The 21,063-nt window shown below is 37.2% G+C and overlaps 1 protein-coding gene across 1 annotated transcript in view; it reads right to left on the bottom strand.

Annotated features, from left to right (window-relative positions):
- LOC145694826 (dynein beta chain, ciliary-like) overlaps positions 1–21,063 on the bottom strand; it is a 614,922-nt gene that overhangs the window by 20,650 nt on the left and 573,209 nt on the right. The window contains exons 67-70 of the mRNA XM_081771484.1: positions 15,083–15,226; positions 11,131–11,268; positions 8,172–8,397; positions 2,853–3,028 (exon numbers count right to left, since the gene is read on the bottom strand). Coding sequence (XP_081627610.1) covers positions 2,853–3,028; positions 8,172–8,397; positions 11,131–11,268; positions 15,083–15,226 — 684 coding nt within the window. The remainder of the gene's footprint in view (positions 1–2,852; positions 3,029–8,171; positions 8,398–11,130; positions 11,269–15,082; positions 15,227–21,063) is intronic.

Genomic DNA, 21,063 nt, shown 5'->3' on the forward strand with positions numbered 1-21,063 from the left:
TCATGGATGTTAGTTAATGCCAAAGGAAAATAAGCAAACGGAAATCTCAGGAAGCCCAGAATTAACTATTTTGCAAGAATAGCCCATCTTTGTATTCCGTATTTTGCTCCGAAATAAACACAATTCTATGTGTAGTTAAAATACGAGGGTCATTTAACTCGAAGTGGCAACATAGTTATGAAATGGAATGTAGTAAATCACTCATTTCAATAAGCTTACAGTCCTTCGATGTAGTCTCCGCCAGCCTGTTGAGCCCTTCACCAGATGTCTGGTAACTGTTGAATACCTGTCAAAGCCCCATTTTGTGAGAGGGTGTTGACACGAACAATGCTGGGAATTCTGAAACGTTTGTTGCTGAGAGGTTCTTTCATTTTTGGGAAAAAATCAAAATCACAAGGGCTCATATCCGAGGAGTATGGCGGGTGCTTCAATACCACCCAACCCCATCGTCGTAACAGAATTTGTACTGGATTGACTGTATGGCATCTGGAATTGTCATGTTAGAGAATTGGTCCAGACACTAGGAGGTGTGGACGTTTTCGCCACAATGCTGGTCATAAATGGTGACTGGTCGTAAATGGTCGTAATGGTGGTGGTAAAGATATGAAGCATAGTATGCAGCATTGATGGTAACGCCAGGTGGAACTTGATGTGACAGGATACTGCCTTCGTGGTCGTATGACATTCTGGGTGGCGCCATTCACTCGACTGACATTTCAATTCAGGCTCGAAGGATTTTCCCCAAGTTTCGTCACTTGCAATAATACAGTGCAAGAAGTCATGACCTTCCACATTGTAATGTTGAAGGTGTAGGCATGCACATTCCCACCTATGCCACTTTCGAACCTCGGTCAGAGCATGGGGTACCTATCTGGTTGCAATTATCTGCATACCAAGATCTTGTGTTAACATGCGGAACACTAATCCGGAAGAAATGTTCAGCTCGTGTGCCAATTCACTACGGTACAAGTCCGGCGCCGATCACCGTTAAGCAGTGTCCGTAGTCTTGCAAGATGAATTTCGTCCGTAGTCGTTCGCATATGCCCTCCACCGTGCATTTTGTTTGTTGACTGTCGTCCCGCCTGAAATGCTGCCACCCATCTCGCCACTGTCCGATACGGTACAGCAGCTTCAGCACAGGCCTCTACTAATCCTCTGTAAATCGTCCTAGCATTTCGCTTTCGTGTCACCTGGAATCTCATAAACACACGCTGCTCTCCATGCGTGAACATTGCGTTAGAGCGGTATTTCACACAACAATCACTTTAACAATGTCTACTCGCCACACACACTGTAATATGGGAGCACAGTAGCGTTGAACTGACTCGTACACATTAACGGAACACACTACGTTCGGCATTTGTCTCCAGCCCACACGACACTCCAATCGTAGCAGTGTTGCCAGTTCAAGTTAAATGACCTTCGTAGATTAAATTAATAACTGCGTGGAAATTATTTATATTAATGTCGATATTATCGACCACTGTTTAAACAACATAAATAATTTATTATATTGAAGATAACTGTGATATTTTTACAGGAAAAAGATACGACTTATTCTTTAATAATACAATGTAAAAGAGAAGAGAAGCAAAACTGTCCACAAATTCTCTGTCGAAAGCGCCAACTAATTCACACATCACGGGCGCCGACATTCTATATTAAAATATTACCACTACACAAATATAACAATCAACATGCATAGATAACTAAAGTTAAATATGACATGATGCAGATAAAATGAAGGACACTAAATAAATCAATAAATCAAGAATGTTTTGAGGTTAAATATAACGAACTGTTACGGGTTGTTACAGAGTGTCTGATACGCAAGCGTATCAGTATTTACTTCATATCGACAACCAATACGTAATGAGGTCTGCCAATTGCTGAAAAAGGTTTAACTGAGTGCAGCATATTTTCGTTACTACCATTGTTCCAACCCAACTGCCGATCCGCTGGAGGAAATATCTATTAAGATCAGAGCACAGAAGAGAGTGTTCCAGTACTACGATGTGTTTAGTAAAATCATTTCGCATGCTTATAACAATGCTTTGTTAGTCACCGCCGAGTTGATTAATTTATTTATTAAAGTTTAATGGGGGCGTCATCAGAGAACCTATTCATCTTTACCACGATACGACTAATGGTCAACATAAACTGTTTATTAAAAATCCTCAACAAAACTTCTAGAAAATATAAATCACATATAAGATCATCAGGACAAATTAAGAGAACAAATAAAAACAGTAAAAATTAAAACAAGGGTCACGAAAAGATACGAATATACAAGAAAACATAAAACAATAACAAGAAAATAACACAATAACAATAACAGGAAAAATCTAAAAAAAAATCATCAGATCATGTTAACCAGTGCAAGCGTACTGTTGAATAGAGGTAAAAATGGGTCACTAAAGGCCACATTATTTCCCTAAACCTTATTAAGATCTTAAGGTAATTCTGAATGTTTTCTGAAGTCTGAGTATTGTAGACATTTTATAAGAATGTTACGAATACTCAGTTGAATGATACATGTACTAAATAGGAGTCAAAGAGATGTGATGGTCGGATAAGCAAATATCTCAGGATCACTTCATCTCTTCGTGGTGCTAGCAGTAAAGATTGCTGAGCTCATAGCACCTAGTTGACTGCATTAAATCTTAATAGTAATAATAAGATAAATAATAAAACAGTTATAATCAAAATTTCCAAATAATGCTTAGCAATTAAAGAGGTAACGAAAAGAATAAACTAGAGAACCATAAGACATAACAATAAGAAAGAAATTGGCTAAATATTGCCTCTTCTTACAACTTTTCATCAAGTTATGTTTCAATCATAATACTCACTAGATCAGGTTGCATATATTCTTCCAAATAGGTACGACAAAGTCTCCTATCCCAATCATCTGTAATGTGGCCTCCATACATAATTTCTCCAAATAAATATCGCAAATCTTCCCACGGGACTTTATTGTTAGCTTCCAGATAATTGTAGAGTACATTCACACTTATTGTTAAATCACCTGAAGGGACAATTAAACGTTTGAGATATATGTAATATCTTGATAAAGAAAGGAGCAAAGGATACACAAATTAATTGGACCTATCTCAGAAAAGAAATTACTCTTGTACCACTGTAATTACTCTTGCACCACTGTATATTTGGGCATTAATAAATATTAGGCACTTGTATTGAAAAAGTACTCTCTAGCACAGTACGTACTTCGAGATTTTATTCATACAGCGATCTTATTAGCTCTATGAACTGTTTCAACTATATTTTCTTTGGTATTTTGTTCTATGTTTCAAATACCTTTCCTTAACCTACACTACATAAAACTTTATTGCTGTATAAAACTTACACACAAAATGAAGAACCAAATGGGGAATTTGATAGGGTGTTTTGTAATTATATTAATTAATATAATGAGTAACTTTTAAAATGCATTGTTTTTCCAGAGAGAACAATTACAGTGACGATTGTTTTTGTGGACCATCGTTGGTTCCATTAAAGAGTGAACTACTTAGATAGATGGTCAACTTAAAGAAGATAAGTAGATACTGTATACTAGCAAAATTTGTTATAAATTGTAATACGCACATTTTTAATACAATAGCTAATATTTATTTCGCATTAATTTGTAGTTTATAAATAGTATACAATAAAATTATTTCTGTAATGCATAAAATCGAAGTTGATATGGTTTACGATTCTAATTCAAATGCAGTAATTTTAATATGTTAATTACACAGGTCTGCAACCAAAAGCTGTTTGCATAAGTTTAGCTGATTTTTACGCTTCTGAGTGCACCGAAGTCGAAAATGACCCCCGTTTCTTCCTGGGACGTCAAGTTTTTGCACAATCGAAATGTAACGTGGTCAAACAGGTAGCTGGAAATCGCTAAATTGCAAATGCATCACACGAAAATACAAATGAACATGGAAGATTAAATGTATTTGTGCTCCCCGAAACATGAAAATACATGTATATTGGCCCGGATGGAGCTCACTGACACATATCGTAATGTATCATGAATGAGAGTACGAGATTACAAAGAGAAACCAAAAACAATAAATCTGTTCATAAAACGAATTTAATAAGATTACATCTTAGAGTTGTAAAATATTGGTAAGTAGTTCTGGTTACACTGTTTGTTGCTCAAATACTACGAATACGCTAGCACGCGGGCTTTTGTTGGCCCTGATATTAGAAAACTTAAAGATTTCATCAGTTCAATGACTCCAACTCAAGACGAGGCTTGGGTTGCCTTTACTGTGGTCATCAAAACGTTTTTTGGGAAACCGAAAAGACCCACAGTACAAGGGAATGGTGGAAAAAATGTTGCATACGTTTCGAAACCTTGGTTGCTCCATGAGCTTAAAAGTCTATTTTCTCAACTCCCACCTTGACTACTTTCCTGACAATGTTGGAGCAGTGAGGGAAGAGCAGGAGGAGCGTTTCCATCAAGATATCAAAGAAATGGAACGACGGTATCAGGGGAACTGGAGTGTTACGATGATGGCAGACTACTGCTGGATGTTGTTTATTGATCTTCCGGCAGTTACTTACAAAAGGACAAGCTCCAAGCTTTAAAAAAAGACGATTTCACAAGCAATCTGATTGAGGGTGGTATTACTTTCTTGTCTTCACTTGTGAGCGTGTTTCTGTACATTAATTTGTGTTACGCTGTTAATGGTGTTTCTGTAAATCGCATATTTGTGTTCATATTTTTCTTCAAAAATGACCATCCGTTTGTTGGCAACCCAGACGTTCCAGGACAAAACGGTTGTCATTCCTGGATTCAGCGCACCCCAACACATACGAATCAGTTAACTAAACCAAAACAGCTTAGCATTGTTTTATCTACAAAACACTAGAACATATTCTTTATTCTTTTCCATCTCCCAACTATGACGAAAGACGGAGATAACATCACGGTTTACAGAAATACTCGAATCACATATGCTGTCTAACCCCTCTAAGTAATGAATTACCAAAAGCGTAATGTAATTTTATGAACAACTAGGGTCAACCAAGTAGTAGTCGACCAAATTTGATTGCAACGAACTTGTGTCCTTAATTTACGTAGTTTTTATAACGGCACAGTTCTGAAGAAATATGTATCGTACACCATGCTCTCTCTGGAATAATCGGAATTAAGTTATTTATCAAAATATTTATCAAAACAATTTATTTTAAATTTTAATATAAAATGTGACAAATTGTACAGTTACCGACCGCACAAAAACTAAGTTCGACCACTATGAATACTAGTAGTCGACCAGGACCTGCAAGTTACAGAAGTGCGCTGCTATTTTTAGGAATTGATGTAAAAATATTTAAAAATAATTGTACCTAGACCTGCCATAACAGCAAAAGTCTCTCCTTAATAAATATAGCCCGAAGTAGTTAAACTGTACTTGACCAATTTGAGCAAGCTACAGCTAAATGCAGGCTGGTAATTTATGAAGTTGAACGAAAAACTACAAATGTAGCTTAAAATATTGCAAATAATAATTTTACCTTCGTATCAGAGAGACAAAGGTCCCTTAGAGTAAATATAGGTGTAAGTCTAGTCATTTCGTAGGGCCATATTAACTCACTAGAAAATCTTGATCGCGTGTTGCCGCTCTCTTTCCTTACATAGAAACACGAGTACTGGAAGTCTTTGTACTGTTCAGCAGTATCAGTTTCCAAATCAGGTAATAAAGCTTCGTGAATTCTGAGAATACATTGTAGATGTGTTTGCAATTTTTTTTCGCCAAGGACTCTGTATGTCCTATGGCAATATGTGGCTGGTATTGGGGTATAGGGCATACGGACTAATGCTTTCTCAGACCGCAAGTTATGAGTCCGCCAACAAAGAAAAGCAGGGAACCTCGCACTTTTCTTCAATTACGAGAGTAAAACGTTATCAATATATTCATAGGGTGTCTTAGATTTGACCCACCTTATATCAAGTAATCCTATGACCTATTGTTTTTACTTCTGGTAGAATATTTACCAAATCTTCAGTTGCTTCACACATGGGAACCTATCATAGTGGCAAAATACACTGCAGCATAGAATTCAACTAAATCCAATATTTGAGTCTCATTACATAGACATGATTAAAAGTTCGCCTCGTTGGCGTTAAGAATTCTTTCTGAATCTTGCAACAAACCTTCACAATGAATACTATTTATGTACTCTTTTAGTTCCTGAAACTAACATTTCTATAGTTTTTGTAAAGCACGCACCTGCTTTAGATACTGTCTACGCTGTTTTCAAAGTCAATCCGGGTGCCTTCTGCGTGTCTGAACAGTTGTTTCTTAACTGGAGCATCACGTAGACCTATCATAAGTTAGGCTACCTTTAAACTATAAAATAAAACATAATTGGACATACACCTTCTTACGTAAACTCACTACAGTAACCGGGCTACAATAACCGTGTGAAGGGTAGTCACTTACACTTATCAGACTTGCAAACGAGAAAACAAGATTGGGTTGGCATATAGCCTTTGGTTTACGAAATAAAAAACGAATACATATTACTTAATGAACAAGTGCCTTCATAGTACGGATAGCTTTCTTTCTCACTCTTAGGAAGTTGAATAGTGGATCAATATTCTGTAAGGTATTAATACCGCACATTCTTTAGCATCTAAAATCAGAGAAATGAAAGCCAAGTTTGAATAGTGCATACAGAGCCTGCACTGTCATAATTTGACACGTAATAGCAATTTTTAGACATCGCAAGGTACTCTCTCTGTTACTGGAGTTTTGCAAATTTCATAGGTCTGTTCAAAGTTATACAAATACATTTCATACCACTCTCTTATCACCCTGGTCGACTTTAGAAAAATGGTCATTTGCAAGAACAGAGTGGTCGACCACCCCATTGTTTGCCTCAAAATTGACAAATATAATTATTTTCGAATATTATACTAAACCACTAATAACATACAAGCTTCTTGTACCATTAAGTTTGAATAAATATGACCTTATTTCCATAATTACATTTTCACTACATCTCGTCAGGATTATGAAACATTTTGATTCTTCTTTAATTCTTCAGCCTCCTACTATAGTCTCACTAACTGGCACGATCCAGTCGAACCGTAACGAATCATTCAATACACGTTTGCAGGGACATTAGGCAGTGTCTAAAGTTTTTACTAAGTCATGCATTGTAAATCACCAATGTATAGTTTTGATCTTACGAACTTACCTTACCCAAGCGGTCGACTACTAACCTAGATCGACCATAGGCGGTTCCACCCTACATTTAACATGATAAAAGTGGGTGTTGACTAGCAACCGTGTTGTTATCTATTTCTTTCTTTTTGAACTTTGAAACACGAGCTTAATCGTCATTTGTTATAAATCTCCTGCAAAACATGGCGAAGACAAAAGACGTTCATATCTTAACAAATCCATCAGACCAACTTTGTATGAAAACGACTAGTCAACGTGTAGACGTGGCAAAGTTAACATGTTTTACTGCATTTAACAAAATATACAAGTGTTGATAAGAATTTAATATTTGACAAAACGTTTACTGATTATCTGAAGATGCTCTCACATCGTACAATATTATCTATGTATTAAGATATTTGTGGAGGTATTTTCGCGTCATTGTCGAGTCTTAGCAAGTAGTATTAACATGGTTGCTACTGTGGGAAAATCAAAGCTTTAAGCTGAAAAATTATTTTCCTACTTCCAGAATCAACCTGTTATAGTAATTTGAAGAAATAATGAAGACGCATGATCATAATTTACCAGTGTATGAGACTATAAAAACTATGTAAAACGGAACTTATCCTTACAGATTACACGAAGTCAGACAAACTGACAATTTTTAATTTCTCTCCTGACACCTGCAAGAAAAGACCAAAAAGAATGAAAAGGCAATGCGATAAAGAGGCATTCTACCATCTATGGTGTCCATCCTTACTTCGCCCACACAACTCAAGAAATTTGTTGAAACCTAAGCCAAAAAAGTTCCATTTTCGTGTAGTTTGGTTAAAGTTCTTAATGTTCTTTAGTTGACTGAAAATTCTCTTGAATTACCCTACATATATCAAAACAAAATGGTGATTTACTTAAACTTAAATCTTTAAATTACATTTGAACAAAATGAAAACTGGACTTCATAATATCTACATACAAAATATAACTTACCAACATTAAAGGGATAAACTCGATTCCACCCTTGGGGACCGAATTTTCGCCTCTCAGCTATCACAGCATGAAAGTAACAGAGTACAAATAATATAGCTTTAAATTCAGCTTCCTTAGAGCACATTTCTAAAGTTTCTTGATTGAAATTGTTCAACGCAGTGTGAATATTTGCAAACATTCCTGTTGGTGGTTCGTTTGTTATCTTGATAGATGATTCTAGAATTCCCTAGTTGAAAATATAAAACTTTGTTAATAATAGAATATGCGGGTATATAGGAACATTCTTATCATTTACCAAAATATTTTTTTCAAAATCTTTGCAAAATAAACAGACAATGTGCGTATCTTACGAACATGTGTATCTAGTCAGTGCCTACTTATTCTCTAATATGTATACTATAGAAGTTAAATTTTGGAACTAAGGGTTTGCGAGATCTTATAAGTGAAATATAATTCCAATAATCTTCTGCGTATTCTTGGTATTTACATTTGTCAGGCTAAATATTTGGATACCTTAAAAGCAGCTAGAGTCTTTGTCAAAACATACGTCTCCTAGAAGTCATAGATCAAGTTGCCCAACTACATTCCATAGTATACTGTATATACCAAGAATACGCAAGGTGCGTCGACAATATTCTTATATTAAACGCAGATTATTCAAAATGATAAAGCTTTTAGTATTAAAAAACATTTCATTCAATAAAATTTATCAACTTTGTTAGCATTAAGCCAGTAAAATTTTTTTGCATGTATAATCAATTACGATTTCGTTGTAAATTTTAATTCCAACTCATTATAATATTAATAATAATATCAATAGAATAAAACAATGATAATTTTCTTTTAAAGAAAAAGATAAATTGTACTATCAATATACGTAACTATTTGCAACAACATATTAATTCCTACGTTAAAAGTTATATTTTTATGTTCAGTCACAGGAAAACAAAACTTTTATTCTTTCGAAGAGAAGTATTATATTGATTTTTGATTGTTTGGAAAGTTTAACGGGGATATAAGGAACCACCTGCGAGAAATGCCGATTGCAAAAGCATACTACTCATTAAAGAACTTCTCACAAAAATAAAAACGTTTTATTTCTAAAAGGAAGCACAAGAAAAGGATGAAAAAGTAATAAACCAAAATATATAATTATCATAGAAATTAAAAGTGTATAGAAAAGCACCAGAAAACTATGACTATTTCAATTTCAGGAATGAAACCGAGAATTCACTCACTAGAAACTGTGCTATCGTCAAAATTTGACTAAGATTATTAGTAACTCCTAAACGTTCTCGTAAATAAATCTGAGAATTCTTAGCATTGTACAAAAATGTGCCGAACACTCGGCGAAACAATGCAGTTTCCACAATAAATAGGAGGGTTGATGTCACGCACGAAATAGGGATGTGTGAGATAAGTTGATCCGATACGCAAACCCGTCAGGATCGCTTCATCTTGGTGACAAGTATATATATATAATAAGGTCTACCAGCTGTCAAAAATAAGTATAGGGCTATACAATTAAGATAATTCTCATTAGTCTTGTCCAATCGTCTTGCCAACAGGAGCGCATCTAATGAGCAAAATACCCTAGGTAGCTACGGAGATCGGGGCACGGAAGACAGTGATCAAGAGTAAATCTGCCAACGCAACATGTTTTGGTTGCTATGTCGGTACTTGTTTTACGAATGTTGCCATGTACACTCATGTCCAAAATGATTGTCGCATATCTATAACTGTCTCCTTGTAAGAATATAACTTGATAATGATTTTGCAGGTTACTTTTAATACTGATACTATGTGTATAATCGAGAAGTGTACTTTTGCGGTAAATTTCATAGGAAAAGAATTATAAATCCGAAAATTAGAATGAGTAAAACAAAAGGTTGCTAAATGGACAAGAAAGTTTTATTTTCGTTTTATTATTTTTATTCACTGCTCTTTTGACATGAAATTTTCCACATACATTTCTTTGCCGATTATACATATACTAACATTATAAGAAATAGAGGGCGAATTCGTTATCAAGTTATATTCCTACAACAACACATTTATACACATGCGACAATAATTTTGGACATGAGTGTACAAGCACCCAGCAGATAACGATGACACACATGGTGATAGTCCAACGAACAGATTCCCTTCCAAGTTTACTAGATACGTTAGGCACGCACACTCAATCTTCGGTCTCTTCTGATCACCTCGCTTCAGTAACTGAAGACCGCAATCTGCCTGAACGATAGTTGCCTTCAAAATTTCCCCTCCCTTCTGAAAAAGGTTTATGCCATTGAAAGATTTTTACTCGAAACATACAAATATCATTTATGCTTCGAAATGTTTCAGTTGGTGACCTTTCAAGTTTTACAAGAAACTTGAAGCAGGAGTGTCATTTGGGGGGCGGACAAGTGGGCAATTTCCAGCCCTGAGTTTGAGAAACATGTACTTTTTTTTTGATAAATTGTACATTAATATACTACTAAAAACATGAAACTCTTACGTCAGTGGGCAATCTTGCCCTCCCTCTCCTTCTGTCAAAATCTGAAATGACACTACTAACTAAATGTTAATTCCTTATTCCAATTTCAAACCAGCCATTCTCTGACATAACACGGTAACACATGTTCTGAAATGACATCATGCCAGTGGTCAGAACAGTTGAGTGCAAACTCAACGCAGGTGGAGTATGAAGGGGACAGAATGGTGCTTCAACACAAATACTAAGCAACTTATTGCAACTGCTTCCGTTTATGAAACATAAATTCGGTACTAGTTTGCATTTTGCCAATAATCAGGAATGAGTGAAACAATTTTAAAAATAGTTAGCTCTATTTGCGTAACGCAGCTTGCTTACTCAATTTTATTAAAAAAGATTATAATCACTATCTAAAATTGAAATAGACTTAAAATTTCATAATAGGATTAGAACATATATCTTGTAAAGCTAAAATCATACCTGTGGAATTATATGGCCTTCAGGAGATGGCGCAGGTTCGGCACTGATGTAAACGCGGAAAGCTGGATGAGAACCTTCGCTATGTTGTTCTAGCTTTTTTTCCAGTGATGCAAGCCATTTTTGGACCAAATGCACATTCTAAACACAAGTATAATATAAGTTTGAATAAGTTTTTCTCAACTCAAGAGCATAGTAAAATTAAAGTCTTGAAATTAGTAAAATTTTTATTATACCATCAATCAATTGCTCTCAATAGTAATTTTAATATTATAGTGAAGAGGAATAATCCATTAGATGACAAATTATTGAATTGAATTTGAGAAACATGGGTTTATTCTCATACATCGATTTATTTACCAAAAAAAGTTACGTTCTGAACCTTGTTAACCATAAATACACTCACTTCATGTGTAGAATTTTCCTTAATACAGTTGATTGATTGGTTCCAGTTTAATGGGAACGTCAGCAGCGAGGCTATTTGCTCTTTTCACGATAAGGCTAATGATTACTATAAGTTGCACATTAAAAATTTACAATAACAATTCTTAAAAAGTGTAAATCAATTATAACAAATCTAAAATGATAAAAATTAAGACAAAGGTCGAGAAAAGCCTAGAGAAATAAATAACAATAAATAATAACTAATAACAGGAAAACTCTGAAAAAGAAAATACCTCAGAGCACGTTAACTAGAGCCTGTCTATTTCAGGTGTGCCCTTGGAAAATGTGCGAAACATACTTCGGCCCCATCCCGATACCCTCTGATTGTGGAAATCCTCCCTTTGCTTAGGGAAAAGAAGTGAATAACCTCAGCTGGGTTGCCAATTTGTCATTCAGTCGCTTGGTGTTGGCGAGTAAAATCTCTAGAATGGGTACAAGACAAAGCACAAACCTAGAAAAACCCTACTTACAATGGGTAACAAGACAAAGCATAGCGAAGTCCGTGAAATAATTCATTGTGGCAACGCTTCCTCACCCAATCAGTTATCGCTTCCTCACCTAACTATTGACAGATCTCGGTCATAGCAACTTGTCCCTCTTCTTTCGAGGGAGGTACGGGAAAACACACATCGACAGCAGCGCCACAAGGGGCACACTTGAAATAGAAAGGCTTTTTTTCTAATTCAATCAAAGAATAAATGTGAGAATACGGTCACTTAAGGTCACATATCCCCCCAAACCTTGTTAGGATCTATGGTAATCCTAAACATTCTTTGAGATCTGAGTACAAAAATGTGCAGAATAGTCAGTGAAACAATGCACTCTTCACGATACTAAATAAGACTTTGTGACAGTTGTGTCTACTATGCAAGAGTATCAGAATCACTTAATCTCGGCGACTAATACGCGACGACGTCTGCCAACTGTTCAAAAAGGGGTTTAACTAACTGGGAGAAGCTTATTTTCGTTGGGCTGGTTCTAATCCGCTTGCCACTGAGAGTGCATCCGCAAGGAAATAGCTATCAAGATCAGAGGACCGAAGAGAGTGCTCAAGCAACATCTGCCAATGCAGCGTTCTTGGCTTCTGAATCAGGATGCTCGTTTTCTCATTTGCCAACATGTGCCGTTACACAGCAGACAACGACGACACAGCCTTGTTGTTATAACTGATGATATTACAGAAGAATGTCTTGCACCTGGGCGCATTTGATAAAGACATTTTATAGACCTAGAGTAACGCTTTGTGAGTCGTTGCAGAGAAGTATGTATATATGACGTTGCGAAAGCTAAAGAACATGGTCAAGGCAAATTTAATTAGGTTATGCATACATCGTATAAAAGTCAGGTACTATCCTAGTTATGCTCCGAACTCTTGTTGGAATTCTTGGTTAATTGAATGGTGTTTAGTTGCAGGGGTGGTCAGATATACAACACAGTGTCTGAGAAGTCTCTCACGATGATAGACTAACAGCAGGCACGTAACCAAGGGGAGGGGTGCGGACCCTCCCTTCGAAACCAGAAATAAAAAATTAAGGAAGGATGAAAAAAAGAAATGAGAAAAAGAAGAATCAACGTTTAAAATAAAAAGCTTCAGCAAGTTTTTGGTTACTCTTTCTTATGAGGAGATTTATATTAGGTCCTACTTGCAATACATGGTAGCGAATGAGTGGGATATCCTGGAAAAGTCAGATAATTTGAAATTTCTAGAAAAGTTATGGAACTCTCAAAATTTCTGCTGCTAGTCAGGGAAATTTCACGCTTTCGAAAACATACATGCCGTCTGTAACAGTGTGGACATTTTTAAATCATAAATTTTCGTCATCGCTTCTCTGCAGTAATCAAACATGCAGTTATTTCAGAAACAGCTTTCTACTGCTCCTTTAAACTGTCATTTGGAACAGACAGTAGTTGACGGAATAATGATAACAAAAAAGTTATGTGGAAAGAAAGTTCTGTTAATATTTTGATTCAACAGAGAAAGGAACCCAGATATATTAAAACACTTTTTATAATAGTTGAGGCCATAATGAAAGGAAAATTGTTATATTTGAGTGAACAAAGGAAGGAACGTAAATATTGTAAAATCTTTTTCAATACCTTTTTTTTTTTTTTTTTTTTTTTTTTGCTTTTATTCGAAATTTCTTCATAGTTTGCTATTAAACTACTAACATAATCTCATTTTATTGTCCTAAGAAACGAATATATGTTGCCAGTAAAATAATTTAGATTGATCGAGTTGCTGATGTGATAACCGCAATATTTCATGTCACGCCCCCTCTCCCATTACGAAATCCTGGCTAAACGAACCAAATGTATTGCCAGTAAAATAGTTTAGAATGATCGAGCCCCTGGTGTGATGATCATAGTATTTCATGTCACGCCTCTTCCCTTTACGAAATTCTAGCTACGTGACTGCTAAAAGTAAATTATTTACTTCTGCATAATGGCTAGGAACAGGGCTAGTGCGAAAAGTATCAGTATGTAGCCAAATTCCCAGATTCTGTATTGTGTCCACTTGTTTCAGCAGGGGCGAGAGAGAAAATGAATAGGCAAGACGTCCATAGTGAAATTTGAATCAAATTAGACTATGATATAATTGTGCTGATCATCAGGCACGGACTGGCCAGGCAATCGTTACCTGCCAATCGCTACCTGGCAATCGTTAGGTGCCCCCAACCCCGGGGGCCCCCAGTGCTGAAAAGTGAAAAAAATGAATAACACCGAATGCTGAACATAGAAATAAAGTGGTGTAAGAAAAACATTAATTTTAAGTTCTTGAGACCATTTGCTTGATTTTAGATACTTAAAATTTCCTTTTAGAGGAGGTGATAGTTACACCCTCATTAACGTAAATCAAGTGAAAGAAAGGGAACATGAAATAAACACCGTAATTTCGTGTTCCCTTTCTTTCACTTGTCTCGAACAATACTCCTTTGAACGTGTAAATTTGAGGTATTGAATGGTCTTGTTCAAGCTTTCTTGGATCGTCTACAAGCAGCATTATTGGCTATTGAATACTCTTGAATTGTAGGACCGAAACGAAATATCTTGAATGAAACTATTGAATTCAAGACAAAAATGACGTCAGTGCTGATGTCTTTTTCATCAAATAGTTTTGAATGGTCTTGAACAAGAGTCTTGTTCAAGCTTTCTTCGCAAAGGAAGAGCAGATTTTGCGGTGCGTTGATGCAAACCGCTACGGAATGAGATTCTTTCCGGTCTTTAGCTGACCACTCCTTATATATTTTAATGGCATATTACCCAAATCGGTTTGTTACTTTTGGATACATTTTGAATATGCACACAATCATCGTCTCTTATACTTTAAGATTATAATATCATCTTATTTTTTACATTGTGTTCATTTAAACATTTATTATGCTCTTCAGGCAAAACTTTTATACAGTTTGAAAAGAAATACTTTTTTATTTGTATTAGTAGATACGGTAAGAATGCTAAATTAATACTTAGGGAGTTCTCAATATATTTATAAATAATGTAGTGTTAATACCTGTAAGATAACCCAATGTCCTTTCTCTGCCGCTATATCTAAGGCATTTTCAGCAACGATTTCCTGTCCCTGTCCCAGGGACACATTATGGAAATTTCCTTTGTTGAAAGTAAAGCCAATTTTCTTCCCCCAAGCTTCCACATCCTACAAATGAAGAATTACTTGTTACTATTAATGCAGATAGAAATATTAAAATTGAATGATTGCTTAGCTACAGGTGAATGGAGATTTCAGCAGCTAGGCTATTTGCCCCGGTCACGGTAAGACCAAAAACCGACACAAATTGCACATAAGAATTCACAATATACTTCTTCAAGCATAATTATGAGAATAAAACCAAAAGAAATAACAAACGTTAAAACAGAGGTCGCGAAAGGAATAAATAGCAAAATATAAAATACGAAAAAAAAAAAAAATAACTGAATAATTTAAATAGGGGTCTACGTAACAGAAATGATAACAAGAAAATTCTAGAAAACAATTCCCTCAAAGCACGTAAACCAATCCAATCGCACGAATAAATGTGACAATGCAGTTACTAAAGACCGTTTCGTTTCGCCAATTGGAAGAGAAAGGGTGGAGGTGGTTTCGGGAGATTTTAATACGATATGTTCGAATTTTGTGCGAGACTTTAACTTCAAAATGAAATGAAATCTTTCAGTTTTACGTCCGGAAATGATTATATGAATGAAATAGTAAAATGGAGAAAGTGGGAAGGCACGCGAGAATCCCCCCAAAAATCACGCATACAGTGTTTGTTCATCACAAAGCCTGTTTGGCGCGAGCTGGGATCGAACCAAGACCCCACCCAGTAGAGGTAAACATTGTACAGCCATCCACAGCACTGAGCAACAGCGATCCAAAACTTGGGCTTGGACTTTTCATTTAAAATAGTTAAACACATTTTAGCGTTTTTAGATGTTAGACCTAGAACGGACGAGGAAGGGGGGGGGGGGTACTTGTCTAAGATGCCGATACGGGAGGTTTGAATTTTGTGCGAGATGAATCCTATACGAAAGATGCAATCGAAAGGACGGAAAACTTTGGCTACGGTAGTAACGCATAGGGACATTTGTTGGTATATATACTCGTATATGGAGCTACTAGCTGAAATGCTCGTTACTCGCACTATAATATGTGGTTTATGGAAAATATTTGAACCCCTTTCCTCTTAATGTAAGCATTTCAGTGGAAAGGCAACGATAAAAGTCGGTAACGTCAACCTCTTTCACATTCACAACAATGCGGAATGAATATATATACTCAATATCCAAAATTCAGGAATAACAGGTCACTGATTCGCGTAAGGACGCCATGTGTGTTCCACACATCCTGTAGGACTCCGCGACGACTGCGGTTGTGTGTGAGACGTTGGGGAAGTGGCTATTTCGGTGGTTCATGTGAAATACGTCATCGTAAATTAACGTAATTCGAACGTGACACAGTGGTGGGTGCCTGACTCATAGGACATTTGACTTCGGAGTTGGTGCAGGAATTCAGCTTCGTCAAGTGCAGTTGTGAACAGAATGCACCGAAAATGGGTGGATGAAGGCGTCAGAAGCCAGAACAAACACCATATCGATAGTCCGGCCGCCTTCAAAGACTCTCAGACCGGTGACACCTGGGGCAATTGGTCAAGAGAGACAGGAGAGTAACAGTGTAATAAATCACGGCCCAATTCAAAAGTGGTCGCGCTAGAAACAATTCCCACTGGACAAGCCGTCGGAACATGCGTGGCCTCGGGTATGAGACTCCTCGCCATACACTTCACGGACACTCCGACGTGCCTTTGCTACCAATCCCTGCAGATTGACATTGCAACAGTTCATTACGTTATATGGTCCGACGAGTTACTATCATCTGTACCATGATGATGGAAGGTACCGTGTGTGGCGCAGAACCATGAAACGATGGATCCCGCATACCAAGAGGACGTTGTCCAGGGCGGTGGGGTAAAAGTCATTATATGAGGGGCGTTTTCTGGCATGGAATGGTCTCCCTATTGTTCTAAAAGGCACGTTGATTGGTTTGCGGTAACGATAGCTTCTCAGGAACTATATCAACCCATTTGGGGCCTTTTAACACTCAGATGGCTTTGCAGTAATTGAAAAGGACAACGCGCTGGTACATCGCTCCAATGTCGTCCGTAAATGCAGGGAAAGTTTAACGACTGAACTGGCCACCCCGCAGCCCTGATATGAACTCAATCGAGTATATCTTGAGTGTCACTGAACTAAGACTCCGTGTATTGGATCCTTGACCCACGAACAGGACGCAATTGGCTCCCCTCTGCAGACAGTGTGCTGTCAACTGCCTCCGGCAGTATATAAGGGATTTACAGCCAGTTTCACTTTTTATCGCTGCGCTCCGCAGAGCCAGGGGAGGCCCGATCAGATATTAGGTGGGAGGTCGGTATTCCATGAGTTTTGCAGTATACAGGGTGACTGGTAATTCGATGCATTCCTTGCAAGGGGATATTCTACAAGTACTTTGGAACATTTTCACCCATATGAACCGGAGGTCGCAAATCAATAGTTCCTGAGTAATTGCACATGTGTGATTTCCTTAAAATTTGTTGGCTAACGAGAGGTGTGCGAGAAACTTTCACCCTGACCCACTTCTGCATATCGTAGAGCAATGAAATTTTACATGTGCAATCTTCCATATCTATGTAGTTAATGGGGTAATGTACAGCTTGAAACTCTACACGGTTGCTGTGTTATAGGTACGAACGTGAAGTAAGGTGTAGTAGTCCAAAACCCATTACTGCACCTCAGAAAGCAGCGTGGCAACATCGCAGAACTTGGGAAGAAATGGAATGAAGAAGTTGTGCGGTCAAGAGGAAACGCGAACTATGACGGATTTCATACCCAGGGCCGTGCAACTGTTTGGCCAACATTCGAGCGGTAAACGGGTGCGTTGTTTTCCAGAAGACGGACACCTTTTATCAGCATATTCCCAACCATGCAGTCATTTCCTAGGGACAAGTACTTCTACGATGTTGCCACGCTGCTTTCTGGGATGTAGTCATGGATTTTGGACCACTACACCTTACTTCATGTTTGGACCTATAACACAGCAACGGTGCAGAGTTACGAGCTGTACGTTACCACATGAACTACATAGGCATGCAGGATTACACATGTAAAATTTCATATCTCTACGATATGTGGAAGTGGGTCAGGATGAAAGTTTGTCGCGTATCTCTCCTTAGCCGGCAAATTTCAAAGAAATCACACATGTGCAAATTACATAGAAACTATTGTTTTGCGACGCTCCGTTCACATGGGTGAAAATGTTCCAAAGCACTTGTAGAATATCTCCTTGGAAGGAATGCATCGAATTACCAGTCACCCTGTACACGAGGGCGAGTTAAAAATTATTTACACTTTTGACGAAACTTTTCTTACATTGTGCAATTTGTCTTCTGTCCTCGCATATTTTATTGTTATACTGGTGTGGTAATACTGTAAAAGTGTGATCTTAATTCCTCATTTTTCCCTTCTGTTGCAAATATATCATGGCTGCTTCATTAGAAGTTTGCACCAAAGAGGATCAACGAGCAGTGATCCGATTCCTCTGGTCGGAGGGTGTCAAAGGGTCAGACATTCATCGCAGAGTATCATCGCAATATGGAAGAAGTGCACTATCACGAACAACTGTGTTTTTGTGGTTCGAGAAGTTTAAAAGTGGTCGAATAAGTGTAACGCATGAAGAGGGTGCAGGAAGGTCATCAATCTCCACTACAGATGACAACATTCAGCAAGCTCGAGAGATGGTTCTGGCGAATAGGCGAATCACTATCGATGATGTAGCGGCTGAATTGAACATCGATCATGGCTCTGCCCATCAAATCATCCACGACGAGCTCAGTTTTCATAAAGTGCACACGGTGGGTACCAAGAAAGCTCATTGCAGAACACAAGCTCGCTTGTGTTAGGGTCTGTCAACGCTTAATCACTTGCTTCAACAACGAAAGTGATGCATTTTTAAGCAGAATAGTCACCGACGATGAAACATGGGTTCATCACTATGTGCCAGAATCAAAGCACCATAGTATGCAGTGGAAACACCCTGAATCTCCGACGAAGAAAAAAAATTCAAGACTGAGCCATCCGCAGGAAAGGTTATGTTAACTGAGTTTTGGGATTCACAGGGGCTCATAATGGCAAAGTTCATGGAAAAGGGAAAGGCGACCAACAGTGTGAGTTATAGTGAAATGTTGGAAAAGAACCTGACGCCGGCAAATTGCAACAAACGCAGAGGTTTGTTGTCGGAAGAAAGTTTTGTTGTTGCATGACAATGCACGTCCACACACGGCTCATCACACTTTTGAAACCATCAACAAGCTGAAGTTTGAGTTATTGGAACACTCTCCCAACAGCCCAAACCTAGCTCCATCTGACTTTCACTTGTTTTGGCCACTCAAGGATGCTTTGCGTGGTCGCCGATTTGCCTCACATTTAGGCGTGCAAAATGCGGTGCAAAAGTGGCTTCACGACCAACCGAAAACCTTTTATTTGGAAGGAATACGTAAGCTCGTTGACCGTTGGGCCAAGTACATTGATAAGGAGGGAGATTACGTAGAAAAATGATGTGCATAATATATTCGTAGCTTCATGTAAATGAACCGTAGAATGAAAAGTGTAGATAATTTTTGACTTGCCTTATACATACATACATACATACATATACTCTGAGCCGTTGCTAGAGATTTCGGCGTCCGGGGGGAAGTAGAATTCGGTGCCCCCTACACTCATCTCACCAAGTTTTTCTTTTTTCTTTCTTTTCTTTTCTTTTTCTTTCTTTCTTTTTTTTTTACATATAAGAGAGGCAGCTTTTGTTGTTATGCTACCCTGAATTTTTATCAAGCTACTTGGACGCATGATTGCAACACCCAAAAGCGACTATTATGTACAGTCTTACAAATAAGAGCTGTTTTCAAGAGGATTATTTCGGACTTTTTGTTGAACTTGACGAAACTACCTTTGGTCGATAAACAGATCCACTTGGAGAACAGTTATGGAAATGCTTTTAAAATGTTCGAAATGGGTGACAGCATTAATTTCCAGTAATAATTGTAAACATTTGAAACTTTATTCTGTACGTGACTACACAAACAACATTTTAATTTCGATTATTTTATGAAAAAAAGTGAAATGTAACGGAAATTCAGACGGAGTCTTCTTCGCGAATTACTCAACATTGATCAATGGAGCGGAAGAATATATTTACCGTAATGTTTGTATTTAAAAATCCAAATATAACTTGGCTACTACATTTTTGAAATTACTTCAATTACTTAATTTCTTAATGAATGAAAGTTCTGAATTTAAGGTTATTTATTATTAATTAACAATGTATATGTTATAATCTGTATGTATGTTTTGTATGTATGTAGTTAGGTAAAGAATTACACAACTAGGTACGAGTACATAACAAACTAACAATACAAGTAGTTGATGGAGAAATGATTCCAATAAATTCCTTCAGATTGGAAGCATTTCAAGTATCAACGGATTTTTTTTTTAAATAGTAATCAACCTGAAAAAGAAGAAATTCATTTTGTTAAGTTGTGCCCCTTAAGCCCCTATTCTACAATTGCTTCAAGTTCGAAAATGTTATTATCCTCTTGTTTATCTTAATTTAAAATTTTCCCGCGCAAACAACAGCTTGTGTGTGTCTCTAAACTCCTCGCATTTTCATACCTTCATTCTCACCATCGTGACTAATTCATTTGGGTAGATCCGTGGATCGTGATTAACCAACGAAACTCAACCAAAGTCACACATGTATTTCATACTTTGACAGTTTTTTTAAATTTTGAAAATGCTTCTGCGTACACTATAAGTCATTACTCAGCAGCTTAAATATCACATCGTCGTTAATAAATCATATTAAAAACTTGTTGTTGCTCTTATTGAACCGGGTGGGTTGCAAGCTGAGCGGGCCACAAAATTTTTATCAAACCTATTTTTTTG

This window comes from Thermobia domestica, chromosome 9 (assembly GCF_964235325.1).
Source record: "Thermobia domestica chromosome 9, izTheDome1.hap1.1, whole genome shotgun sequence".
NCBI classification, from domain to species: domain Eukaryota; kingdom Metazoa; phylum Arthropoda; class Insecta; order Zygentoma; family Lepismatidae; genus Thermobia; species Thermobia domestica.